The 27,290-nt window shown below is 46.8% G+C and overlaps 1 protein-coding gene across 2 annotated transcripts in view; it reads left to right on the forward strand.

Annotated features, from left to right (window-relative positions):
* LOC141964517 (gamma-aminobutyric acid receptor subunit beta-4) overlaps window positions 1–25,744 on the forward strand; it is a 74,559-nt gene extending 48,815 nt beyond the window's left edge. Inside the window, exons 4-9 of one of the 2 annotated variants that reach the window (XM_074915026.1) lie at window positions 1,080–1,300; window positions 14,190–14,272; window positions 18,505–18,642; window positions 20,262–20,414; window positions 23,811–24,067; window positions 24,562–25,744. In XM_074915026.1, coding sequence (XP_074771127.1) covers window positions 1,080–1,300; window positions 14,190–14,272; window positions 18,505–18,642; window positions 20,262–20,414; window positions 23,811–24,067; window positions 24,562–24,939 — 1,230 coding nt within the window. In that variant the 3' untranslated portion in view covers window positions 24,940–25,744. The remainder of the gene's footprint in view (window positions 1–1,079; window positions 1,301–14,189; window positions 14,273–18,504; window positions 18,643–20,261; window positions 20,415–23,810; window positions 24,068–24,561) is intronic. The other variant, XM_074915027.1, reaches the window with a different exon arrangement.
* The last annotated feature ends 1,546 nt before the right edge of the window (window positions 25,745–27,290 follow it).

Below are 27,290 nucleotides of genomic sequence, written 5' to 3' on the forward strand. Positions count from 1 at the left end.
TTCCTAATCAATAGCCTGTTATTTTAATGCTAGCTGGTTTACCCCCACAAATCTTGTCTCCTAGCCTATTTAAGACCTGTTGTGAAATGTTTTCTGTCATTGGTGCATACAAGACCCCTTCCTGTACTACTCGTATATCTGAGAAGAAATAATTCTTCTTCTAGTATGGTGCCACAATACTGTGTCTCTGAACAAGCCGATCTGGGGCCTCTGGATCTGCCCTGGATGTGCTGTTACTGTTCAGCAACTTGTATGGTTTCTGCAGATAGAGCTGTGGGTCACCAAACACATCTCCCTACTCTCTATAAAATTCTTGTCTTAACAAGAGTTTTAAGTGTTGGCTTTTTACTATTGTACAGGAGAGGAGCAGGACATATGTATGACATTGTGCTAGCTGGGGACAGTTAGGGAACTGCCCCTTTACCAGTGGATCATGCTCCACTGGTGACAGATTTCCTCCACATATGTCCCTTCCTGAGAATCGCAATGAACTCCCAACTTAGCTCATATAACAAGGCAAGTGCTGATAGCTTGTCACGGCTGGCCTGGGTTGACTTTGAAATCTTGGCCTCGAGGTGAGATTCTTCCATGTGCCCTTGGGAATCTCCTGAGTTTCAGCTCAAAATAAAACTGGCTTTAACTAACTGTGTGGTAACAAGCAGTGGCTGAGCGTGACTGCATTGTGTCTAGATACTGTTACGTGACTTAACTGGGAGATCAGTCCTTGAAGTCTTTGGCGAGGTGTAGCCCACTGTTGGTTGACATCCTTTAGTGTTATTGTAGTCCTAACCTTCACTAGTTTTGCAGCCAAACTCTAAGCAGGTTGGAACAACATGAGTGCAATGCAGTTTTCTTTGATTGGGTCATGTAATGTCATTTTGTCCCCTACAAAGCTCAGGCTTATTTCCATTTTCCCAGAAAAAAGCACAGTCCTCACAACTGGTGGAGGTGCAGACACAAACATTTGGGTGCCAAGATATTTGGAGACCCACCAAAGGTCTCGGCAGCAGCCACAGCGAAGGGACTGAGTTACGTCCTTACCCTGGAGACAGGCTGATGTTTGCGTGTTTCTCTCCCAGGACTACACCATCACCATGTACTTTCAGCAGAGCTGGCGGGACAAACGCCTGGCGTATAATGACCTTCCTCTCAACCTGACCCTGGACAACCGGGTGGCGGACCAGTTGTGGCTGCCTGACACCTATTTCCTGAATGACAAGAAGTCCTTTCTGCATGGGGTGACGGTGAAGAATCGCATGATTCGGCTCCATCCTGATGGGACTGTCCTTTATGGCCTGAGGTGAGTCTAAGGGGAATCTTTGTCGGCTGGGGTTGAGAATGACATCTCATCTAACTTCCCCCATTTCCATAGATATTCTGGTAAGGCAAGGACCCGAAAGCCCAAAAGATACTCAAGTACTGCACAGTTTTAAGTATCTGTTCTTTCTCTAAGCTGGAGAAAGGCCTCCAAAGTTTCCTGCACTGCTATAGACAAATGTTGGAGATGGGAATAGTCTGCTCTGAGCATTTCAGGTCACTGTCATTCATGTTGCATAACACTTCCATTTGAAACACTCATTTTCAGTTGCTTGTAATTTTCTGCAAGTTTGGCCTATGGAGAAGAGACGTTGTTACTCTTGTATCTAAGGCTGAATTTCTGCAGCATTTGGGTCAAATCATTTTAGTCGTTTTTGAGTATAAGATAGGAGACGTGGTTTTGTGCAGTTAAAAAAATGGCTCTTTACTTCTGGAGATTGAGACTTAAAGGTTGATAGGGGAATGGTCCTCAGTAAGGAGGCTTTTTGTGGTGTCTGGGATAAATTAATGTAGGCAAGTCCACAGCCTTTGAACGTGCTGTGCTTGTGCGTGGTGGAGATGGCAAAGGTTGATCTTATTGTATTATCTGGATATGTGGAGATGCCAGGGTAGGTAAGAAAGTTAAGTGGAGGAAGCAGAGGGCTAAAAGGGGAGTTTGCAGCTATAGGTAAGTGTACAGGTTTTGGATGCTGTAGATGAAATCTCGGCAGTGATTTTCCCAACCCTGTATTTGTGTGCTTTGAGCTTTTCTCTTAGTTTTTGGTTTTTTTTTTTTTTTCCTTTTCGACTACCAAAATTCACAGCTGGCTTTTTAGACCTGCCTCCACATTCACAAATGATTACGATAGCAGCTCTGGGCTTACGTCCCAGTGCAGCAAAGGGGGAGGAAAGACCTTTCTCCTTCAAAGAGGGTACACCCACCCTTCCCATTTACAGTATCAGCTCCTCTGCTGCTTCGTGTTTTGTGGCAAAGTCTGACTTGTTATGATTTTTTCCCTCCTCTTTAAGTAGCAGGGCTGTCTTGGGGAGGGTAGGGGTGGGTGTAGGCATAGCAAAGTAGGAGGTTGCCCAGGGCATCATCCTGTCAGGGCAGAAAGGTGGCTGTGCCCTGTGCTTTCCCTATGGCAGAGCCCTGGGAAGCCAAAAGAGCAGAGGGACAGGCTACGGTACGTGGGGTGATGTGTGTACTGTCTTTTCCTTCCAATTAGTGGATGCCTCTTGCTCCAGAGCCAGAGAGAGCAAAAGGTGACACAAGGCCAACCTTGTGACTCTGTCCCAGTTCTGGCTCTCCCTCTCCCCCAGGTACATATATCCCTCTACCTTAGGCTGGTGATGTTCTTTGGTTGATGCTGCCAGGGAGCCCTGAGCCAGCTTTTCTGACCTATCAGAAAGTCTGCAGCCTTCCCACAGCTGATTACCCCATATTTGTGTTAAAACAAGAGTAAAGGCTAGGCAAGAAGATGCTTTGACCTGGGGTAGGTAGGAGCATAAATTCAACCTGTTGGGAAGGAGGGGGCAATGAGTGCTGTTAAGCTCAGGCTGCTCTTCACTACTGAGCCAGCCCACCTGAGCGTAGAGCTGCCTCCCCCGGGCTGGTGGGAAATTTTGCACACACCTGCACAGCAAAAGAAGAAAAGCTAGTATATTTTTATCAGCTGCCATTTAGTCATCTCAAATAATGAGCGATGTGAACCTGCAGCACAGGTGACAGGCAGTGGAAGGCCTTGGAGGGTTTACACTCCAGCTGGCCCGGGATGTGACATCGTGCAAACACCTCGTGCACTGTCCCTTCCCGTCCCCTCCCACGGGGCCGACAGCACGGGGAAGGGAACTCAACTCCCTTGCGTGACCTGTGTAAAAGGGTGAGATGAGGAAAATTGCATCCAGGCCAAAAGAAAGAGAATGACAGCTGTTTGCCCCTGTTATTTCCAGGGCCATAGTAAGAGCTGCTGTGTTGTTTTAACTTTTGGCTGGTTTTCCTGGAAGCTGCTCTCTTGCCCCTGGAGAAAATGGCAGTTGCAAAAACCAAGCACTGAGCAACCGCAGCTCCTGTTCCTGAACTGTACTTCAGGTCAGGATGGCTGGTTTTTACTATCCTGAAAGCACCGGGGTTTTAGGGGACAAGCCAGGTGCCCTGAATGCTTGAAGTCCCTGTAGATTTATTCATAGTGGTATGGACTATGATTTCTTTAAGGCTGCTTTCTGTACTGACTCCTGCACCTGCGGTTTTGCTGACAACAGAAGCACTAGGTCCAGTTTTGCAGGTGCAAATAACTGTAATCCTATTCAAAAATACATAGCCACGTGCACAGCAGGTAGAAGCAAGTAAGAAAACAGTCATGGAATATTCAGCTGTGTTCCCTTTATCTTTGTAAAAGTGCACCCATGCTTGTCCTGCAAACAGGAAGAAAAGTGCAGTGTGATTTAAAGCCCGTTCTTGTCTTTTCCTGCATTTTTCAGAAGGATTTGTAAAATGGAGTTGTCCTGGTTAAAGAAGGCTAAAGGAGGCAATATCTGTTTCTTTTCCTTTGTTTGCCTGTTTGTTTTTCCCCGAGTGCGATACCACAGCTCTGCTCCTTTTCCTGCTACCTTCTTGCCAGTCACTTCCCCCTCCTTTGAGCTGATCCTGTAGCAAAGTGACTCAATCATGCTATTTGTGGCACAACAGTCATTTTTCTTTCCAGCAGTCTCTGATGTCAGAGACCAGGGATGATGACACCCTGGCAGGCCCCTGCCTTCAGCAAGGGCTCAAGCGACCAGCAGGATCAGGCTCACACACTGGATCAGACCCCAAGGTCCAAGTTGGCTCACACAAATGTCAATGGGTATTTTGTTTCTGACTTCAGTGAGAACAAGATCAGGCTTCAGATAAATTGTTTGCATGAGTAATTGAAACCCTTTATTCCTCTGCTCAGCCCCATTGTGAAAGTTGTGTGTCAGAAAAGCATATGCTTGTTTTTGGTAGAATTAGCAAATTAATGGATGAAGGCAGTGCAGCAGATGTAATATAGCTACATCTTAGGGAAGTGTTTGATACAAAAGCTTACTCCAAAACTAATTCCCACTGGGCTCGGATTAAAAGCAGGTTGCCTGGTCTCCAACAAAAGGAATGCACAAACAGCAGCAGGCTGCGCTGGGGCGGCGACACTGGGCTGCTGCGTGGCTGGAGTCTGGGCTGGTGTTCCCTACCCCCTTCCCCAGCGAGTTAGCAGATGGCATAAATCCCGCAAGGCCAAACAGGGGCCCAGAGCCCAGATCCAGCCCAGAGGGCACTCACATCTCTGCAAACACAAAGCAGGACAGGAGGTTGCAAAGTGGCAGAGATGAGAGGATTTTTAGGAGATGTAACCTGGCACGATGGTGCCTAAACTCACCTAGTACCCAAACACCTTGTAGGAATTAAAAGTGCCTATGAAGCATAGGAGAGCTGGTCACCTGTGGCACCCAGTGGGAAAGTGTTAAAATGATGTGGAAAGTCTGCAATATGAAGGGAGGCTTAAGGGAGCTGCCCACAAAGACAAAGCAATCTGCTATTGTGTAGTGGAGGGAGGTGGATAAAATAGTGAGGAAGAGCTGGATAGTACTGGCTGAATTCAATATATTTTTCCTCCTAATGGCTTTTTGTCAGAAATTGCATTGGTTTCATCAAATTTTAAACAAAAAATTAGGGATAAATTTTTCATTTAAGAAAAAGCATTTCAGAGAATGTTGGTGTCTCACTCCTAATTTTATGTAGAGAATTTTTCATTTATGTCAATATTTCCCTCGCTATTTCAAGCTGCTTTACTACCACTACTGACATCTGAGTAACAGAGAATCATCAAAGTCTTTCTCCGGACCTTCAGAGGCTACCTTAGTCCACCCCACCACAATATTCAATAAGCTTTACACTGTCACACATACAAGCTATACATTACAGTCTGAGATTTTTATTTCCTTTTCTAGACCATGTAGCATCCATTTGGTAGTGAAACAAGTTGACACTTGTCAAATGCTGGTGTCATCAGTATTTTGCTATCTGTTTTCAGAGACCTAAAAATAGAAACAACTGTAACAATGCTGAAATTCTCATATGGTAATTTGAAATCATATTTGAAACCAGCTTTAAAGCATCCTTCAGGGAAATCTTGAAGCTGTTTGATTTTGCTCTAATTAGGGACAAAAATGGATTCCAGCAAAGCAGGTGCTTTGAGGACCCCAGGCTGCATCCCTGAGCTGGCAGGGGGAGCGGGTGGGCTGGGGTGCTGGGAGGCAGGCGCGAAGCCGGGTGGACAGCAAGCGAGATGCAATGCCTGGCTGGCGAGGAGCCCAGGCGATGTAAACTGAGCAACTGCAGAGGAATTTGATGACGGAGACTAAATCCTGTGCAGAGAGAATGAGGGATCTCCTCCTGCGAAGGTGGTAGTGGTGGTGGGGAGCGTGTGCATGTGTGTTGTGGTTTTTTTATTCCTGTCCGTGATAGTGGCTGCAACGAGGTGTGTTTTGGAAATGGGGCGGTTTGGATGCATGCAGAGATGCCAAGGCACAGGGGAACTCTGAGCCCCGTGCAGGCTCTTCGGGGGAAGCAGACCCCTGCGATCCTCATCAGTGCTTAAAGCAGGGGGGAGAGAATTGTCATACTTCAAACAACTCAAAATTTGAAGTTTTAAACTGAGAGAAGCTTGGCATATCTGCTTTGACAGCACTTAATTTCTGCTTTTCATGGGGTAAGTTCCCATCCGTCAGCTGCTCCCTACAAGGTAGCGGCTCCTGGGAGGTGTCAGCCCTTGCATTGCCAAGCTACTGCTGACCCATTTGTGGTCCACACCTTGTTCCTGGGCCAGGCAGCAGCTAGAGCACCCCTTCTAGCTCACCCTACACAGGGGAGCAACACAGGTTAACGGACGTACATCAGGCATCCAACCCACTTGCTCATTCAACTCCAGGTACGCTGTGAAAGCCTCCCATGCCACCCTTGCGTGTGGTGCTCACCACAGCTGCGGCTCTGCTGGAGCTCACCTTGGGGACTTCTTCATAGCTCCCCCTCTCTAACTTGTCTCTTGATAAGCACCCAGCCCTGCTGTATTACATTCCCCAGGTGCCAGCCAGGGGTTATTGTGGTCTCCAGCTGATAGAAAGGTTTCTCCTGCTCCTGTCTCACTTGGCACATGTTGTTTGCAGCCATGTCCTTGTTCTCTCCATGAGTATTATTTTATTTTCTACAGAGAAGATGGCCTGATGGATTAACACTGAGGAGTTTTTTCTGTACTGAGATCACTGAGCAATTTTCTTCTCCCATCTCACAGGCCAGAAGGGAAGAAATCCACAATTTTGCTTCCCCTTCCCTTCCTGAGAGAGGTTTCTCTGGAAGTGTGATTGATGATTCAGGCTCTACCCTGTCTCTAGTAGCTCTGCCTCCTCCCACTGCAGGTTAGGCAAAAGCAACAGAAATCTCTCTTCTGGCAGCTTGGGTGCAAAGGGTTGGGCTTATGGCCAGCCAGCCAGCGCCTTGGAGCTAGTCCTGCAGCCTTGTGCTGCTCTCACCATGGAGCTCTGCTTTGGGCCATCTCTAGCACAAAGGTGGTGGCGGGGGGGGAAGAAAAGTTTGTTGGGTGGGTGAGGGCAAGTGAGAATTTAAGTAGGAGCTCAGATCCCCAGTTGAGGTTAAGGACAGATACCCTTTGTATTTTTGCCTCCTAGAGTTGGGATGAGGGATTTAGCTGAAAACATGGGAAGGAAGTTTAATAATATGGAATTTCAGAATAATCTTAGAAGCTGTGGAAGAAATTTGAGCTCAGTAGAAAAGGATAAAGCAGCAAGACAGAGCTGCTTCTCCATCCTTAATATTGCAAGAACAGAGGCAAACATCATCAGGGCCTGGCTGGAATTGTTGCCTGTGCTACATCTCCTATACATTTGACTTGTTTATTAGCAAAAATAGAGGTCAGGGAGCACACGACTGTCCCCTCACAGATCACTGAAACAGCTTGTGTGCCCTGAACCCCCAGTTCACCCTGGCGGAATACCTCTTATTCTTCCTGCTTATCCTATCCTAGCCACCAGTCTAAGCCCATCCCTGGAGCTTGTCTATTCTTTATCCAATCCTACGGGTTATTAATTCAACTTCATCCCAGCCTGATGCTGTTGAAGGAAGAGACCTCCTGCTCCATTAAGTGGAGGTCACTCTTGTCTGAAGCAACTGTAACAAATGAATCTCTTTTTAAACATGTTCTACTTGGGTCTCTCTTGTCCCCCAGTCCAGTTGAAAACTTGCCAGACACACAGCACATTTGGAATAGAATAAAGAGGCAGAAAAGCAAAACCTTGCAGCCAAGGCAACTCTGCTTTGTAGTGTCCCAGGGTAGAAAAATGGTTGATTTAGATCACTGGTACCCTAAGTACTAGTTTAGGAGATCTTTTTTTTTCTCCCCCATCTGAGTGCAGTGCACACTGTTATTAATCAAATGATGCCTCTGCAAGCACAGATGCTTTTGGAAACAGATGACCTTAGCAGGGTTGTGCCAAGGTTTATGGAGTCAGTTTTAGGCAAACGGACACAAGGGAAAAATATTCTATATCCTTGCCTTGCTCTTGGTTCTAACATGACCTCCAGGGGTTTGCAAAGATCAGACTGTGGCAAAAGAATGGTAAAATTCACCACGGGTTTATAAATCCCTCCAGGCCCTTCCAAGTTTGCGCTTACTGCCAGGCAGAAGGTGACATTTGCCAGCATGCTTTTATGACTGACTTTGAGAGCGTACAGAGTAAAAATTCAATTTTGTTTTTTTCCCATGTTCAGCAAAACAGCAGTTTTGCTTCTCTACTCTTAGTCATCAGAATTCCCTTACGACTCTAACTTGCCCCATGGGGTGAGCCTGCACAAGTCCTGTGAAACCTGAGCTGCTTCCCTCTGTTCTCCTTATTGCCGCAAACTGTTGCAAGCTCTGGGAGTCTGTATCCCGTGGGGACAGGAGCATCTTCAGCCTCTTGGGAGATCTGAAATCCAAAAACTTGCAACCAGCAACTTAAAAAAATGTTTATCTTTTGCTCTGACAGTGCTTGTGTTGGTTTGTGCATAGCGACGGTTAATCCATAACTGCAAAATAGGGTCAGTGCCTGAACTGCTGGCTCTGTCTGCCCTCGAATGAGGAAGGCACTGGTGGGGGTATGTGTGCTATACTGCTCCTGTCCTCATCCATAGTGAGTTTTAGGCAGCATCCTTTTGAAGCCAGAGGTATCAGGGAACATTCCTGGGCACTGGACATCAGTGGCCCACCTAATCAATTTGCTTCCTGGGTTTGGTCTGTGTCCACAAACAGTCTCTCGGACATGTCCCAGTTAGAGCACAGCAGAGGTCAGTGACCATTCTCAACAGGCATTCTTCATGCAGACAGAGCCTTTTTCTGGAGGGTAAGTATTTAAGTGTAGACAAAAGCTATCCCATACCTAGTGACATTGGCCTCAGGAACCAGTGCCAGGCATGTTTAGTTTGCTGGGATATACACAGTAATGATGCAGACAGTGCAGTATTTTATTTTGTAAGGATGAGCTTAAGAGGAAAGGGACCCCACTTGCTTTAGGAAGCCCTCAAAGGTAATAGTCCTCTCTTCCACCCAGTCCTCCTTGGGGAGTCTGGACCTGCTCCTTTTGAAATCAGATGGTATTTTGGGAAAGTCACCTTTTGCTCTTACACTTGTAGCTGCTGCATTTGGTTCTCCCAACACAGTGGAGATGATCTAAAGGATGAATGGGTGGCTGGGGGCCTTCAGAGCTGAAATTTGATAGAGGGAGATCTGACTGGGGCAGGAGGTGAAAGGACAGCTACCTTGGAGGTGGCCAGGAACAGTATAAGGAGGGGATGGAAAGAAGACATGGTTAGTGGCAGGTTGAAGCTCTATGTTGCTCTATGTCTGTGAACTTATATAAACATTCTAAATAAGACAGAAGAAGCCATTAATAAGTAAACAACGATGAGGAGGATCTGAGAGGGAATGAAATGGCTGGTGATGTTCATGTTAGAGAACTGAAATATTTGAGGAGGGCTGATGGTTTGCAGAACCTTGAGCATTCCCTTTTGAGCTGCAGCTGTGTTGGGACAGTCCTCTGCTGCTGCTGGGTTCAGCTTGCAGAGCAGACAGTGGTGGAGGAACAGCAGCGTGTGGTTGCATTGCCCTTTCTGTGCCAGCATCTGCTTTGTCAATACAAGCTTCAGGTGGGCAGAGCTTTCCTCACCTTAACAAATAGAGACCTATCTCTCACCCTGTGTTACTTAGAGCTTTGTGGCTGCTTTTCTAGAGCTGGTCTCTACCTCCCCTGGGGTTGAAGGATGCTCTCCAGAGAGAGGTATCCATGCTAGTTTGGCTTCTGCTGGATCCACTGGGTGCTGACAGAGAAGGGGGATTTCCATCAGCCCACAGCCTGCCAGAGCTGCTCAACATCCCATGAATGCATGTCCCTTTTTACCTTTTTTTTTTTTTTTTTTTTTTTGTGATGTACAGTGATTTCTCCACAGCCCTGTCTACCCCCAGATGAACTGTGTCCTCCTACCAGCTGTGCAGCAGAGAAGCAGGGCAGTGAGGACTTGGCTGCTTGATAGCATGACTGCCTACAGACCTTAGGAGAAACAATTAGGGCAAGGGCATGAATGTCTTTTTTTTGTGGGGAAGGAAGTGTAAAGGTTGTGACATGTGAGGGGGCTGACCTGGAGGCCCACGGGGTGGACTGAGATTCAGTGAGGAAAGGGGAGCTGGAGATGGGGGATGGTGGTGGTGGCTGGGCTGGGCAGCTGTGGGGAGCAGGACTGCTTCATTGAGTACATCGTGCAAAGAACAGGAGAGCCTCTCCACTCCGATGGGCAGTGTCTCTCTGAATCGTCGTCAAAGCAGATGAAATTTCACACCACACAAATTTTTGAATTTAAAAGGGGAGGGAGGTAGCTAGAGAAACAGGAGAGGAGGAGGGGGAGGGAGAAGACGCAGCCTGGCCAGGCGCCAGCACCTCTTGCTAATGCCATGGGGAAGGTGGCATCCTTCCCCGGTGTTCCCTCCGGCCCCCGCGCTCCCTGCTCCCTTTCACTTGGGTTGCATCTCCTGGAGGCAGCGCGCTCTGTCTAGAGCTGTTTACAGGGTGATGGTTTGTTCTCTGTCTCCTCATCTTCTTTCTCACAGAGTGAGTATCCACGCCTCCTCTGCTTCCCGTCTTATAACCTCTCATTCTTCTCCTTCCCCAGGCTGCTTTACCCCTTGCTTCCCCTGTTCCCTCTCCTCTGTTCCCTTACCCCGATGGCTTCCTGTCCTGCGCTGTCTGCTCTCCTGTCTCTCCTCTCCACTCCTGCTTCCTCCATCAGTCCTCATGCCATCATCACCCTTTGAGCTTCTCCTCATTTTTCCATCTCTTACTTTCCTTTCACTTTTATTGCCTGTTAAACCTTAGGCACCCAGGAGCTCCTTAGGGTCAATCCCCCAATCTGTCTCTCCATCCAGTCCTCCCCACACTGTCTTCTATGTGCCAAGAGAGCACATCTTTTCACACAACAGAGCATATCAAGACAATACATTTATATCCATCAAAGCATGAAGCAGAGGTTGGCCCTGTGGCCTCCTGGACCAGAGATGGCATGTGCTGTGACCCCACACGGTTACAGGAGTGCTTGAGTTTTGCTCCCATTCGCCTTTGGCTGTGAGAAGAGAGGGGAGCCTCTCATTCCTTTATGAGTCCCACCTGCCCATAGTACACAGCCACCAAAGGAGCTACTGAAATCTCTTGTTGGCCTCTAGGACCAAGTGAATGTTGAGTCAGTCACATAGCACACAGGGCATTTCACCAACAGTGGCAGCTGCTGTGTAAAGCAGTGACAGGGTTGTGATGCTGTGGGTCAACCATCGGCTTCAAGCAGGGTGTGGCAAAGGGAAGTTAGTGTCCAGGATGCTTTATGAGATCTTGAAGTCTAAAGAATTAAACACCCCCTTCCTTTCTGAGATACCACTTGCTTTATCCCTTGTAGAACTGGTTTATCAGGGTTTAGGATGCCCAGAAGCAGGACCTGAGCTGAACCTGGTGCTCCAGGCCAGCTGCCCCTTGTTATCTTGTCATGCCCCACATCCAGGTGGTCCTGTGGTGCTGGTGGCCCTGGGCTTGTCAGGCAGGGCTCACCATGGGTACGGCACTGCAGGTGAAATGCTCTGGATGAGCAGATGGCTACAGCCCAGGACAGCTGCGTGTGGCTGTGCTACCTCTGTGCTGAGCAGTGTTACATGAGCGGGAGTTTGGGACCTGCAACCAACTGGGGTATCTCTGGAGATGCTGAACTATACAGTGTGGACACACCTGCCCTTTAATTGGAAGGAAAAAGAAATTACCTGGCTTTTGAGGACAGATGCCCTCTTAATCTTGTTTTTCTCCTTTGTCCCACCTGTCCAGAGGTGCTCTTTTTTTTTTTTTTTTTTTTTTTTGAATCAACAGGGCTAAATTCTGCCCTGATATAAATCTCTGATGATATAAATCGGTGTGATCTTGCAAAAATCATTGGAGTGGCTCTGGATTTATGCTGGCTGTTAGTGTGAGCAGGATTTGGCGCATGGAGTGTGGTAGCCATAGCTCACTGTGTCGTGCTCTGCATTTCCAAACAGCACTGCAGGTGATAAGCAAATCCTGTTGAGAGGTGAGAGGGTCCCTCTCAAACAAGAAAAAGCTTCCCCTGGATGTCCTTTGTGCGGCCAAGTTAGCCAGCCAGGCTGCGATTTTGGCATGGATGCTGTGGAAAGGTTTTAGCCCACGGGGTCCCACAAATGAGGGCAAAAAAAAATTATTTAATACATTTTTGCATTTCACACTTTAGAGAAAACAGGAAAACGCATTTGTAACTGCTGTTTCCCATGGGTGCTGTATAATATATACAGTATATGCTGTGTGCAGCATAGGGGGATGAGTCATACCCATGCATGACTCTGGTCTCAGCGCCTGGCCAGGATGGACTCTGCATCTGCCACTTCGGGCTTTCCTGGCAAGGTGCACCTCCCCCCCAGGTGTGCTTCGGATCTGCTCCTCCACCGGGTCTCCTGTGCCCATCTGCCCTGGTCCAGGAGGATTAGGGTGGGAGAGGCATTGCATTTCCAGCAGCCCTCCTAGAGATGCCAAACTGGGAGGGAGGCTGTAAAGCGATCCATGCAATCCCAAAGCCACAGTGATAATTTTTAAGTGGCTCCTGTCCTGTTATCCTTCTCCCCCTCTGAGCTTTCTCCTCCACCCCAACCGCATTACAGATAAAAGGGTTAAGAGCTCACTTGGGCCCCCTGTTCGGAGAGAGGACAGTTGCAATGTTGTATCTAGACCCAGTGAGGATATATATAAATTCCCTCCGTCTCTTCGGATCTATTTATAGCACGGCAGGCAGTGGCAAAGGCTCTCCTCAAGGCTTCATCTCCTACAAACAGTCTTCACAGACAGCAGAGAGATAAATTTAGCACACGAGATTTCTTAAAGAGCCAGCAGCTCTGCGGGGCTGCTCGCCTGCCCTGCTACAGCCCCTGCCCCAATACTCCCACGGGGGCAGCCCTCTCCCACAGGTGCTTGTGCCCCTGCCTTCTCCCCACACTTCCTAATTTTCTGTCTGGCTTCACCCATTCTCTCCCTCTTTCTGGTCTCTTTTTCTATCATTGATGTTTTTAATTTTTTTTTTTCCTTCTTTTTTGCTGGTTTGCCATCTCATCCTCTCTGCTTTCTTGTTTTTCTTTTTTTTTTCCTCTTTTTTCTCTCTCCCAGGCCACAGGGCTCAGAGAATAAAGCCTTCTCGTTAGCAGTTCACTGGTTATGCCTACATAGTAAAAAATGTGTAGCTTGATTAATGCCTTCCAGATGGTTAATTGAAAAAGAGAGGGGGGGAATGCACCAATGTCTCCCCACTCTTCAGCACTCCATACACATACATTGCACAGGAAGAAAACTGCATTGAAGGGTGAGGGGAGCAATATATTTGAGAAACAGGGGCAGCCTGTTAACTCCAGAGCAGTGCTGCCAGCATGTTGATTTGCTCCATCCCTCCTTTATGCCTGTTTCCTTCATCTATCCTACCCCAAAATTCCCCATCCCGGAGCGTGATGTTCCTTTGTGTATGACAGGTAACACACACAAGCTCTCCTTGTGCCCTCACTGCAGGCACCGCGCTGCTTTGCACCCACCCTACGGTCTGATACCCTCAAAGCCACACCAGCCGTCATTGCCTCCCCATATTTATTTTTTGGAGGGATGCACACACCCCGCCATGCGTCTTTCATGAATTTTGATCATGCAACCAGTGTTCCCAGAGCCATGAGCCCACAGGAGTGGAAGGGCCCTCTTGGTGGGGTCTGAGCTTTTGGATTTGCCAGTGCCAAAGTGGGTGCGATGGAGCGGGTGGGGCTGCAAGTAGGCTCATTGGGGCAACTCAGGAGGAAAGAGAGGTGGTAATGTGGTCACCTATTCTTCTCCATAGGTCACTGCTGGGCAATTTAGTCAATACATCTTGTTTATGGACACGTGTATGCTGTTCCCTCTTACAAACTGACATGCCTCTCCTCTTCCTCCTCTGCCTGTAGCTCTGCCTACTCCTGGTTCCTTTGTCTCCCTCAAGGGAGAGACAGAGGAGGGACACAAATCCCTCCCCACCCTGTTAATAGAGATACTGCCTTGCTGACGTGAGTCATGAAGGGTTTAAACCGTGCGGTTGAGGGTGAGCTGCATCCAGCCCCCCGCCCTGCACACCTCCCACTACGGATCTCCCTGGTTTCCAGGGAAACAGTGGCCCCAAATGCTGCCTGACTTTCACGTCTGCCTTTCATTTCTCCTTTTTTTTTTTTTTTTTTTTTTTTGTAAGAAAAAACACACAACTGATTTTTTTTTCTCCCTTCCCCTTTCAGGATCACCACTACAGCCGCTTGCATGATGGACCTGCGGAGGTACCCCCTGGACCAGCAGAACTGCACACTGGAGATCGAGAGCTGTGCGTATGCCTCGTGCCTGCCCTCAGTGCTACCCACCCCAGTCACAGTTTCTCACTCATGGGGTGCCTCACAGGGGTGTTACAGGCCACCCCACCTGGAGGATGTCCCCTCAGGCAGGACCAGGCTCCCTCATCCAAATTTCATCCTGAGGAGACCTTATGGGTGAAATGTCCAGGAAAATGGAGCCCTAGCAGCAGGCTGGGCATTAAAATCACTCTCAGGAGGGTGGTAGAAGCCTCTCTTAGCTGTAAGAAAGCCGTGGGAGCCTGCCCTCACTGGTGGCTGGCCCTGCTCTGTGTGGGAGGTGGGACCTGAGCCCTCCCACAGCCTCTCCCTGCCTGGATCTTCCCTTGACTCCTATGGAAAGCCTCTCCCGACCGTGCTGGCGGAGGAGGTCCAGCTCTTCCTCATAAAAATGCACCGCAGTATCCCCGCAGGAGCGGTCCAGAGCAGCAGATCTCACAGTAATAATGATGCAGCTTCAGTGGTGATTATCAGAGAATTGCTTTTTTCATAAAAAAGGTCCCACAGCATCCATAGTCGGAAGGCGCTGTGCCGCCTTACCAGCCCTGCCAGCGCCTGGGAGCCCCCTTCCCGCTCGCTGCTCGGGTTGCTCGGGATGCGCAGCCATCGCATCTCTTGGTGTGGTGGGTAATGGGATGTAAATTAGGTCCTGCTGGAGGCACTAATGACATGTCATTTCTGGCACTCCTTACCATTTTGAGAGTAGTTTACAGTACAACCAAGAAAACAGAAGGCAGAGAATTACCCACAGTTCCCCATGTTGCGATTTTGTTCTTAATGGGACATGTCAAGCCAATTTGTTAGTCGAAGCTATGTTTCCTTACAATATTTCTAAGATCCATGCAGAGATGAAGAGATTCAATCGTCTCCTTCCTTAGAGCTTTTGTCTTTTACACACTTTCACATTTGAAATCTTCAGGGCTCCATTTTGTTTGCTTCCAAGTCCACACAACTCTGGAATAACAGTCCTTTTATGGCTTGCTTAAAAAACAAAGTATATTTTTTAAAAAAACCCAACCAAACTACCAATGTGGTGGTGCAGGGGTGCTGGCTTTGTAAAGCAGCAGCAGGCAGCTGGGGTCCCCCCCACAGCAGCTTGAGGCACTCTACCTGGAGAAGATAAGCCAGTGCTGGCACTGCCTGTTGATCCCATCCCTCCATCCCTAAAAACCGCCCTTACCACACATACCCCTGCCTAGCTGTGTGCCAGGATTCAGCAAAAACCTGATGAGATGGGTAGCAAACAGGCTGTTAATATGATATTTTAAGATGCTGTATCAATACTTTATGATATTTCAGGTTGAAATGACTTGTCTTTGTGAAAGTTCTTTTACTTTTTAAAAGTAAAATGGAAATCTGGTTTTCTTTTTAAAGTGAGAAATCAAAGTGAAGCATTTATTTTTAGACTGAACAACCTTTCCCTTTAGAATCACTTTTAAAAATGGCTTCCTGAAAAACACGTTTGATTTCATATTGCATAATGCCATAATAAATAAAAAAATATAAAAATTGGTACCCAATACCAGCAGATCATAGAATAAATGGACTAGAGCTGGTTAACTGTGAGATCTCCTAAAATTAGTTACTGTAATTTGACATTTTCATTGCTGATCAGGAAGTAAATTTGAAGTCACTGCTGTTAAATTTGTGGATGATGAAGATAGCAGTCTGCGTGGCTTGCTCGCTGCACATTTGAATACTTCCCAATTTGAATACATCCAGAATGCATTTGAATACAGCTAAATGCGGAGGTCTGTGCCTGGGTGCTGCGAGGCTGAGGGACTCGTACCCGCACGGGTATGGGCATGGCCAGGGGACGTGATGAGGGGCTGGCAGCCCCCAGCACCACTGCTGAAGGCTTCGTAGCAGGGCTGACAACAAGGGCTGGAGTGAGCTTTGGTTATATAAACCAGGGGAGCTGTGAGTCAGAGCAGGGAATCAATTGGCCTCTGAATATGTCACTGGTGAGACCAGGAAAGGGACTCTGTCTATATTTGGGTTCCAAAATTTAGAAAGGAAGTTGAAAAATCTGAAGATGTTGAGAAAAGATGCTAAAAAGTGGTTCAAGGGCTAGAGCAGATGTTTTGCAGTGAGAAACCTCAATAGCTCAATCTGGTTTGTTTACTGCAAAGGAGGTGGAGAGGTGACTTGTTTATAGGCTGGATGCACCTCTGCAGAGGGGGAGCGCTGGGTGGAAAGGGCTCGATAACCTCCGAGAAAAATTCAGAACAACCACCAGAGTCTGAAAATCTGAGCCAGATGAATTCAAATGTAAAATCACACACAATGTTTTTAGCTGCAAGAGTGTTTGAGCCACCCGAATCCACCACTGGGAGGAATGGGGGACTTGGTTGTTTCTTGCTGCTTTCCACACCAGGTCTCGGTGCTCTGCAGCCAGATGCAAACACTGGTTCTTGTGCACAAAGCTGGGGCGCTTGAGGCAGTGCAACAGCCTGTGACACCGCAGTGTCTGCAGCAGATGAGATGATAACCTAAGGGTCCTGGATCTCTGTGGGCTCGTGGGGGTGGGTGCTTTAATACTCTCTGCCATGGGAGCAGAAACATGTCAGGGGTGAGGAGGTGGAGCCCTGGCTTAGCTGACTTACATCAGAAGCAGATCTGACATGGCATTTAGAAGATTGTTATTATTTTTTAGCACCCATGAATAAGCGCAGTAATGACTGAGAGCACTGGATGTGGGTTTAAAGACTACACAGTCATCAAATAATTCAGTTTGGGAAGAGACCTCAGGGTGTCTCTAGTCCAGTCCACAGCTCAAAGCAGGGTCAGCTATGAGATCAGACCAGGTTGCTCAACATTTTGTCCACTTGGGAGCTGCAGGATGACACCACCCTCAAAGGTCCAGCTCTGATCTGGGATAACCCCTGACCTCTAGGGCTAGGTAGAAGAATTTCTCCTCCACGGTACATTCAACAGCTCTTCATTCCCCTGATCCTTCTAATACACTGGTGCTGGTTTGGTGTCAGCTCTCCCTGGTGGATGTTAGCCTTGCTGGAGATTGCCAGCCACTGCTTCTCTGCTGTGGATAAGGCAGGCTATCGTGCTGCAGTGCAGGCTGTGAATAAAAGCTCTCTGTGGGCACAGGTGAAGTTCATGATCTAAGGAAGCCTTGCACCATGCCATACCCAAGCCTCTGAATATCTTACCGCTTCTTTTCACACAGAGGTGCTCCCATACAGCTCTGCACTTTGCTTAGAATAAGAGGCCACCCCTCGTGCAGCAACAGCCACAGTGCTTCAAAGCCCAGCTTGCCACAAGCAGCATTCATTTTCAGGTGGAGATGAATCCTGGCCCATTAGGACAACGGGCAGGGCTGTGAACATGACATTGATGGGAGGGGACCTGCATGATTTTGTCCCCTGAGCCTCATTTCCCACGAGTCCAGAGCATCTGGGGAGTCTTTCTCCTGGGACTGTGGATCTGGGCTCCTCAGCATTTCCAGCCCACGCAGCCCTGTCTGGCATGTATGGTCTGGGGTTAAAGTGAGAAGCTGTACCCTTGGCTGAATTAACAAATCCATTAACCTGAAATGTAAGGGATGAATATGTTGCCAGCCTCATTCCCCTTCCTCTCTTCTCCCATTACTGACCTTTTCAGCCAGCACCTGGTAAAAGCAGCCCCTGATCTCGGTGACTGTCCACTTCCAGGCTCCAAATTTTGACTGAGACTACTGAGGAGAGAGAGATGCTCTGATGTTCAAATTTCTTTTCAACTGCTGTTGTAAATATTTCTCTGTCTGGGAATTTTTAATACTTAGACGTTCTGTTTACCCAGTCCCCACCAGAATGTATTGTGTGGTCTCCCCCTTCTGGCAAAAGGAGGCAGTTTTTAAATAACAAAATGCCGTGTTTGGTGCATTTGACAGAGGCTTCTGATGCACCAGTCACTGTCATGTCAGCCATGGAGATTATGTAGCGCAAGTCCAGGCTTGGTGGGCCATTTCTCACCTTTTTCTCCTGAATTCTAGCCAACAGTGGGAGTTCTGACCAATTTTTTCCTCCTGGGGACTGTACTGCCAAGCTCTGCTGAAGAAGAAAAGTACGTCAGCAGGGAGGGGCTATGCTTGCTGCCTGATGGTGTGGGCTTTCCTTTGGATCCTCTTCCAGATCACCTTTGTGAAAATGGGGCTGTCATCTGTTCCAGCTTGTCAGCTTAGTTCTCTCTCTGTGCTTCTTCATCACTGCAGATGGTTACACGGTTGATGACATTGTCTTCTTCTGGCAAGGAAATGATTCTGCTGTCACGGGGATGGAGGTGCTAGAACTGCCCCAGTTCACCATTATCGAGCAGAGGCTGGTCAGCAGGGAAGTGGTCTTCACCACCGGTGAGTCTCTGCTGAAGAGATGCGATGGAATGTGCAAACCTTCTGCTGCTCAACATCAGTGTGCTTGTTCCTCTGATTCAGATGCTGAGGCACTAACTTAGGATCTAGGCTTCAACTTTTCCTTTGGAAAAGAGGCATCTTCTGTGACCATCAAGTTTGCTTTTTTTTTCTTTTTTTTTTCCTGCTTCTCTTCAGAGTGTTTTTTTTCTGCTGTTGTTTTTATTTCTTAATCAAAACACCAACTGAGCTCAGAACAGAAACTCTAGAAGGTTCTCAGCCTTTACATTATTTTGAGGTGGTTTGCAACTGGCTCTTAAAGCTAATGTAGGTGCAATAGTGAGCAGAAGAATATACCAGCTGAAAAGCAAGTGGTCTATGAAATGATGCAAACCCATCTGTACATGGCAATAAAAAGCTGTGGAGAGAATACCTTGGATGATTCAGATACTGCCAGTTGGGCAGTTGTAGGGGTTTGGATTTTGGTTGCTGTCTTCACTTTGATCTGGCATGGAGCTCACTGCCAGAACAGCGTGCCACACACTTGTTAAATAGGACAATTTTTGAAATGCCATGAAATCACAGCCTGAGTCTATCAGCAGTGGTGGCAGATGGTGATGTTGTTACAATAGTGCCTCGGGGGCATGCTGGGAGCAGGGTCCCATTGCAATGGCAATCTAGAGACCCACAACAAGAGGCAGTATTCCTCCAAATGAAGTTTGCAGTCTAAATAGGTAAGACCTTCAAAAAAAGGCTTGTGAAATACTGTGTTCAAGCTACGCAAATGGCACATAATGGTGAAAGAACATAACCTCCTTTTTCCCAGTCGACATCCTTGATCATTAAGGACTGTTGTTTTCTTGTTACTTTAGCTGCCAACCCATGATTACACCCAGTTGCAGGCTGCTGTGTTGCCTAAGGGATGGATGGAGGTGGGAAGGAGGAATGACTTGGACTTTGTTTCACAGCAATGAGAGAGGCCCTGCTTTGTCCCTGTCAAAATGACCCTGCTCCAGTGGAAGGACTGTAAAAGTACTTATTGTTGTCACTATCCCCCTTAGGTTTGCTAAAAGATTGAGAGGAAGTTGCAACAACTTGAAAAAAAAACCCTACAGTTTAACTAACAGCACTCTATTTGCATACTAATTTGCCCACTCTGACCATAACCCATTTTTAGAACAACATGGGAAAAATACAATTCATATCTTCACTGCCGTTTGGAGGAAAAGCTAGCACATGAAATACTGGAAAATCATCTCACTGCATCCGGATATAGGGTTAAAGTCTCCTGTGTAAGCCTGTATCAAATTGGCGCATACTATAACAGCAGTTTCAGCACGGAACAGACATTCTCCCATGATGTCTGACATAATAAAGTAACTTATCTAGAGTTTCCGTTCTTCATAACATTCTGAGCCAAGTGAGCAGACTCTGAAGAGCCCCCTTCCAAAACCTGTTGAGTCTGCAAAACCACATGAGGAAAAAAAAGAGATATTTCTCATACTCCCTGTCTCTTGAGAACATTTTCCAAATAAAATTTCAATTCCTAACCTAAGCTCTTACTATAAATACAGCCTTTCCCTCCTCTCAAACTTTGTCTCCCTTTAATATCTCATTGACAGGTTCATATTTACGCTTATCCTTGAGTTTCCGGATTAAGAGGAACATTGGTTACTTCATCCTGCAGACTTACATGCCATCTATTCTCATCACCATCTTGTCCTGGGTCTCCTTCTGGATCAATTATGATGCTTCTGCTGCACGAGTGGCACTGGGTATGTACCTTTTCATTACACGTTGATGAAGGTGGTTTTTTGAGGGACATCATCTAGGACAGATGTAAGAAAGAAAACACCTCTTCATGAAGTAGCGACTAAACAGGCCACATAGGTCAGTCAAACTTGTCATCCCAAATGAAGGACATTTCTTCTGAGAACAAACTACAGATTTTCAGCCAGAAGAGAGACGAGAGACTTTTTTGGTCAGAAGTAACAGTAAAATACTCCCAAATTTGAGTCTGTATTATTTGTATCAGAAGAAATTCTACCATAAATTTCTGTGGGTGCAAGTTTAAACTCTATAACAAAAGCATAAATGGTCACAGCTTCTCAGACATGTGAGACTCTGATGTGCCATGAGCCCACTGGTTCCTTCACTCTGGTTTGTACTTGTTTTCTTAAGAGGAGAAATCTAGGCACCTCTTGGTCAACAGGCGTGCTGTCAACAGGACCAGTTAACTGGATGACAAATGCTGAGGGTGGGTAGCCAAGGAGTAGTGAGAATAGTGAGTGAATGGCTAAAAGATGAAAAAAATAAAGGAAAAAAATAAAGTGACATTACACATTTTCTTTATAGTTTAAGCCCCATATAGCCGCATGGCTGAAGACCTTCACAACCTTGGCAAATGTGGGACAGTAGTCAAAGTCCAAATTCTTCTTAAGCACATGCTCCCCTAAATAGGAATGTTTTCCTGTAAGAGGAAAAAAATGAGGCCTTTTAAGCAACAGAAGGGAAGTGGGGGTGGATTGCAGATGAGGATTTTGAAGAAGGAACAGGAGAAAGGGGGGATGGCTGGCATATAAGAATGGGGCTGTGTAACATGATAGAAAGTTCAGAGGAAATAAGAGAGCCAAGGAAGGAGAAAAATTTAATCTGTGAGTGAGAAAAGGCTCAGAGACAATGTAGCACTGGTAGAGGCTGGGTCTTACAGAAAAGGCTGGGGGTTTAAATTACTTGTAGAAGACAGAATTTGGGAAGGCTCAGCAGAGGGATGGTTTGTACAAACATATAAAATAGATTATATGGCTGTGCTTCTTGGAGAGGCTGGAGCAGAGAGACAGGGGGGAACAAGAGGAACATGGTAAATTAAAAAGGTAAGTTGCATTGACAAGAGTATAATTAGTGAGAGAAATAAAAGAGACCATGGCAGACATTGCTGGCACAGAGAAAGTACAAGCAGAAGGGTGGACGATACCCGTACGATGAGATACCCAGCTGCTGAATTTCTGCTGACATCTGGATTCAAAGGAGAAGACAGAAGAAAAATATTGTAGATCAGAATTGGAACAGCTTTCCCTAAAATATTCCTGACAGCTCTCTATCTAACTCTCCTTAAGAAGCCCCAAAGAAGGAGACTCCAACAGCCTCCTCTGAGCACTTTATTTCCGGATTTACCTGCTCATACAGTCAAAAAGCTCTCTTTGCCTCTGTCCTAAGTCTCCATAACAATCTGTCCAGTTCTTAGTGGAGACGTGGAGAACATTCTATTCCCCCTTTCTTTGCCCCAGATTTCTGGATATTTAGACTAGTGTCTAAATACAGACAGTATAATACATTGTATGGATATAAATATTCTCCCTTCTGTTTACTTTTCTGTGAACTGAAGGCTATTAGTTCTTAAATCTTTTATCAGGAATGACACTCAAGACATGATGAGGGTGAAGGGGAAACAGGACAAGCAGAGGTCCAGGATGAACAGAGAGGTTTGAGAACCATCACTGTAGAGGTAGGGCTGAAAACCAGAGAGCAAATTAAGGTCATGGAGACTAAAAAGAGCTGCCATCAGAGAGAAGAGGAGGAAGGACATTAGAAGAAAAGGAGATTAGCAAGGTAGTAAAAAAATCAGGACAGCTGAGCTAGAGAAGTGGGAGAAAAAGACTAGGTTGAAAAGGAAACGTTACTGTCCCAAAAGAAACATGAGAGCTCATTGCCATCTTTCTGAAGCTGGCAGAAGACTGTCAAAGGGCAGATCTGAGGCCACTCTGACAGTACAGAGAAGGGAAGAGTCTGAGATGAAACTGAAGAAGAGGACTGAAGTTGTGGGAGTAATTGTTGTGCACCAGGCTCTTGGAGACTGAGTAGATGGGGAAGAAAGTGTTCAATGAGAACAAGAAATGTTTATTTAAGATGCAGGAAATATAAATAAGCCTAAAAAGAAGAGCATGAGCACCATGGGAGGAGTGTGTACAGATGATAATTGAAGTAGTGAGTGGTGAAGGTGTTAAGAGGAAGGTAGGAATTGATGGGGTCAAGGAGTAGACAGAAGCCTATGAGGCAGGCTCAAAAAAAAAAAGGAGCACCATGAAGAGGGAATCATGGAGAATGGTTTGGATTGGAAGGGACCTTAAATAGCATCCAGTCCCACCCCCCTGCCATGTGCAGGGTCACCTTCCACTAGCCCAGGTTGCCCAAAGCCCCGTCCAACCTGGCCTTGAACCCTTCCAGGGAGGGGGCAGCCACAGCTGCTCTGGGCAACCTGTGCCAGGGCCTCACCACCCTCACAGGGAAGAATTTCTTCCTTATCTTCTGATCTAAATCTCCCCTCTTTTAATTTAAAACTGTTACCCCTTGTCCTATCACTATACTCCCTTATCAATAGTCACTCCCCACCTTTCCTGTAGGACCCCTTTAGGTACTGAGAGGCCGCTCTAAGGTCTCCCTGGAGCCTTCTCTTCTCCAGCTGAACCCCCCAACTCTCTCAGCCTGTCCTCACAGGGGGGTGCTCCAGCCCCCCGAGCATCTTTGTGGCCTCCTCTGGACTCACTCCAACAGGTCCATGCCCTTCTGATGTTGGTGCCTCCAGAGCTGGACACAGCACTGCAGGGGGATCTCACAAAAGCAAAGCAGAGGGGGAGAATCCCCTCCCTGTACCTGCTGCCCACAGTGCTCTGGGTGCAGCCCAGGATATGAGGTTTGCACAAATCTCTTCACTCTTTCTCCTATTCATGGCATTGGAAAGACACAGCAGATTATAAATTCATGTCAAGGATACTGAGGCATTCAGTAGTGCACAGGGAAGCCTGATGAGTTCATGAAGTGGAAAAAGAGAGAAGAAGGGGTTGAGAGACTGGGAGCAAAACTGAATGTTTCCTACTACACTGAGGGAAGGAAGGATGATCAGGGAGGACTTAAAGAACCAAGGTCCAGAGGATGTTGATCCCCGTCGTCCTGATGATACTTTGACATTTTCTCCCACTGTTGGCAGCTCGTTTATTTTCTGCAGCAATTTGTACTGGGCAGCTGGGCTTAGAATAATGTCAATTGTTTTCCCAGCTGCGCTGCTCCCATCCCTCTTGAGGTTGTCCAGCTGGGAGGAGGGATGGGGAAGCTGAGAGTGGTGTTTCAGGAAACCATCCCACCTTGGTAACAGAATACCTACCCTCTCCTTACAGGGGTCACCACGGTGCTTACAATGACTACCATCAACACCCATCTGCGGGAGACTCTTCCCAAGATCCCTTATGTCAAGGCTATTGATGTTTATCTCATGGGCTGCTTCGTCTTCGTGTTCCTGGCGCTCCTGGAGTATGCTTTTGTCAACTACATATTCTTCGGGCGAGGCCCCCGGCAGCAGAAGAAACAGAGTGAACGGATCAGCAAGGCCAACAATGAGCGCCACCGTTATGAGGAGAAGAGGGTGAGAGAGCAGGTTTGTCCCCTTCTTTCATTGTGGCAGGAGAATTCAAACTCTCCACTGTTCATTCAGTCCTGGGTGAGCTGTGGAGCAGCCTTTCTCCTCAACACCAGAGATGAACTCCAGTTCTCCTGTCTGGTGATTACTGGGAATTTTTTTCTTCTTCCTCAGTGTGTCATCATCCTCAAGCCAGTCTCATCAGGACCATCCTCTTGCAGAGGGTACGTGTACCCAAAAGTACCCCTGTGGCTTTTGGTCCTACTGTGTTGGCAGAATCATGCTACCCCACTCAAAAATGTGCTGCAAGCACATGTGGTTAGTCCTTCAGCCCCAGCATCAGTGGACAACATATTCAAATGCAGAAGTCCAGGTTCAGAGCTCACAAATGACCACAAATCAGTGGTATTGTTACACAGAAAACAGTTCAAAATCATCCCTGATAGTGTGGCCCTGTGTACATTGTGCATGGGACATCCCCACTACCTTTCTCTCTGTCTTCCCTGTTCTAGGTTGACCCTTACGGTAACATCCTCCTCAGCACTCTGGAGATGAACAACGAGTTGCTGGCCACGGACATGATGAGCAGCGTTGGCGACTCTCGAAACTCTGTCATGTCCTTTGAAGGCTCAGGAATCCAGTTCCGCAAGCAGCTGGCCTCTCGGGATGGATTTGGTCACCACCCAACCCTGGACCGCCACGTCCCGCTGACCCACCATGCTGCAGCCCGCAACCGTGCCAACTGCCGTCTCCGCCGGCGGTCATCTAAGCTGAAGCTCAAAATCCCAGACCTGACAGACGTCAGCACCATTGACAAGTGGTCACGAATCATTTTTCCAATCACCTTTGGATTCTTCAACCTTGTTTACTGGTTGTACTATGTAAATTGATGCCTGCAGCCTCCGAGAGAGATAGGGACAGACACTCAGACAATGACAACACAGGAGTGTTGTGGTCTTTTGGGTTTGGGTTTTACTCTTTACTATCATTATCATTTATTCCTTTGATTCATTAGATTTATTCTAAGCTTACTCTTCTCTTTTCAGCACATGTAGAACCACAGAGTGTGGGGTGGGGTAAGGGAGAGAGGGTATATGGGAGGGGGTTTGGTTTCAGGGAGGGATGTGTTTGTCTTGATTTTGGTTTCCTGCTGAAGGACTTAAACCATTGTAAAAAAAAACCAAAAACCACCAAAAACAGAAAGAAAAAAAGAAAAAAAAAAGAAAAAATGACAGAAAAAAAGGAAAAAAAACCACACAAAAAAACACAAAAAAACCAAGAAAAGTTTAAAAAAAGGGGGGGAGGGAGATTTAAAGAAATTGAGTCAAAAACTGGTGGGGGCGATAGGTTATCTTTGGCTGTGCTCACTAATGCGCTATCCTCACTTTCATTTCACTATTGAATTTCATCTTTCTCTTCTCAGTATTATTATATTTTTTTAATCTTTCTTCTGTCACTGCTCTTAACCCCTTCATGTTTATTCTTTCATGGATTCATGAGATGGTGGGTTTCATTCTCATGCTACGAGATTTCTCTTTTCTTTTTCTCCCTCTCTCTTGCTTACAAGCCTAAAAGAATCTTTTAAACTAACAAATAAAAATAATATTTATTTTGGAAGAGCTGGGAAAGGGGGAGGACAAGGCAATTATTTGGGAGGGAAGGGGCAATGTGGGGTTATGGGAGGGGGGAAGGAGGGAGCTTATCAAAAACAAAGGCACATTTGCAAGTTGCCTTTTTCCACCTTCAGGAGTTTGCAAGCTGTTTTTCCTGTATGAATGTGTGCGTGTGTGCGCAACGCATCTGTGTGTGTGTATGTGCGCATGTATGTAGATACGGATGTGTGTGTGCAAGCATGTTTTCTGGGGAGGGGAGCTGGGGAGGGGGGTTTTGTAACGTCTTTTGTAGAAAGAGAACACAGATGACATTTAACCGGCAGTGTTTTGGAGGGAATAGCAGGGTTTTGTTTGCTCATTGCAACTTTGCGAGGTTGGAGGTCAGAGTCCCAGCTTGTATTAGAGAGGCAGAGCCGGGGAGGTAGATTGTGCAAATATATACTTGCTGAGGAAAGAAGGCTTTGAGGATCAGAAATGGGACAGTGCTGCTGCTCACTGCTGGCATCTGATCTCTAGTAGACTCAGCTGATTCAGCCCTGAAAGGAGGGGTTGTTCCTAATCATTCCCACCCTGCATCGTTCTTACTGAGTTTGGGGAGAAAAGCAGTTGCAGGACTCTAAAAACTCAACTCTTGCCCCCCTCTACATGTTCCTTGTGCCAGACAAGGGACTTCACACTCCATCCCACTGAGTGACCATAGCCTACAGCAAGGTGCAGGAAAGGGTGAATGTCATTTGTTTTGTTGTACTTCAGAATAAAAAAATTCCAGAAATGATAACTATCCCCTTTCCTAAGAAGTTCAGAAGCAAATGGTGGGCTGGCACCCTCTGATCTGTACTGCTTCTATCAGGCCTTGCATTATGTCTGTTAATACATGCAGAGTGTAAAGAAAAGTACCTGTGTCCCTTCTTGTAGAAGATGTAACTAAGGTTGCAGTAGAGTTCCATGGAGTATCATCCCACTGGAAGACAATGGTCTTCAAAGTCTGGAAGGTTGCAATGAAAATGCTGACCTTGTCAGTGCTTGTGGAAGCCCCTAAGTCTGTAGCAGCTTCCATCCACAGGCGCTCTTATAAAGGTACAGAAGGGTAACCTGGCCTTGGACATCAAGGTCAACTTTTTCCAAAGGAGCCAGTGACTTTCAGGAAAATCATTGAATTATTGGCCACTTTGGCAATCACTGATGATCGATAATCTCCCTTATAATATTAATAAAAGCCATGAAAATTATAAATTCACAAGTGCAAAACTTTAACCCTAGGGTCATTCTGCCATCCTGGAGTAACGATGAGAACCTTGCTCTTACCTGATGGAGGCTTTTATATGCCAGACACACACACACGCACTTCCTTGAATCAAACCATCCCTTTATTTTCCTGCTATCATTCTCTTCCTTTTTCCTTGAGTCCTATTATTTGGGAGAGCAGAGTAATCCTCTGAGACCAGGGAAACTCCTGCTTTTCATATGACAGATGCATCTAATGCACATCTTTTCATTCACTAATTTATGTCTGTACAGTGCTATGAAAATGTGAATCACTATAGGTATGAGCTAGTAACAGTGAAGTCATGGGAAGTTTTGCCTTGACTTGGATGAAGCAGGATCAGGGCTCATCAGATAATAAGTAT

This window comes from Athene noctua, chromosome 11, assembly GCF_965140245.1.
Source record: "Athene noctua chromosome 11, bAthNoc1.hap1.1, whole genome shotgun sequence".
In the NCBI taxonomy this organism is placed as follows: Eukaryota; Metazoa; Chordata; class Aves; order Strigiformes; family Strigidae; genus Athene; species Athene noctua.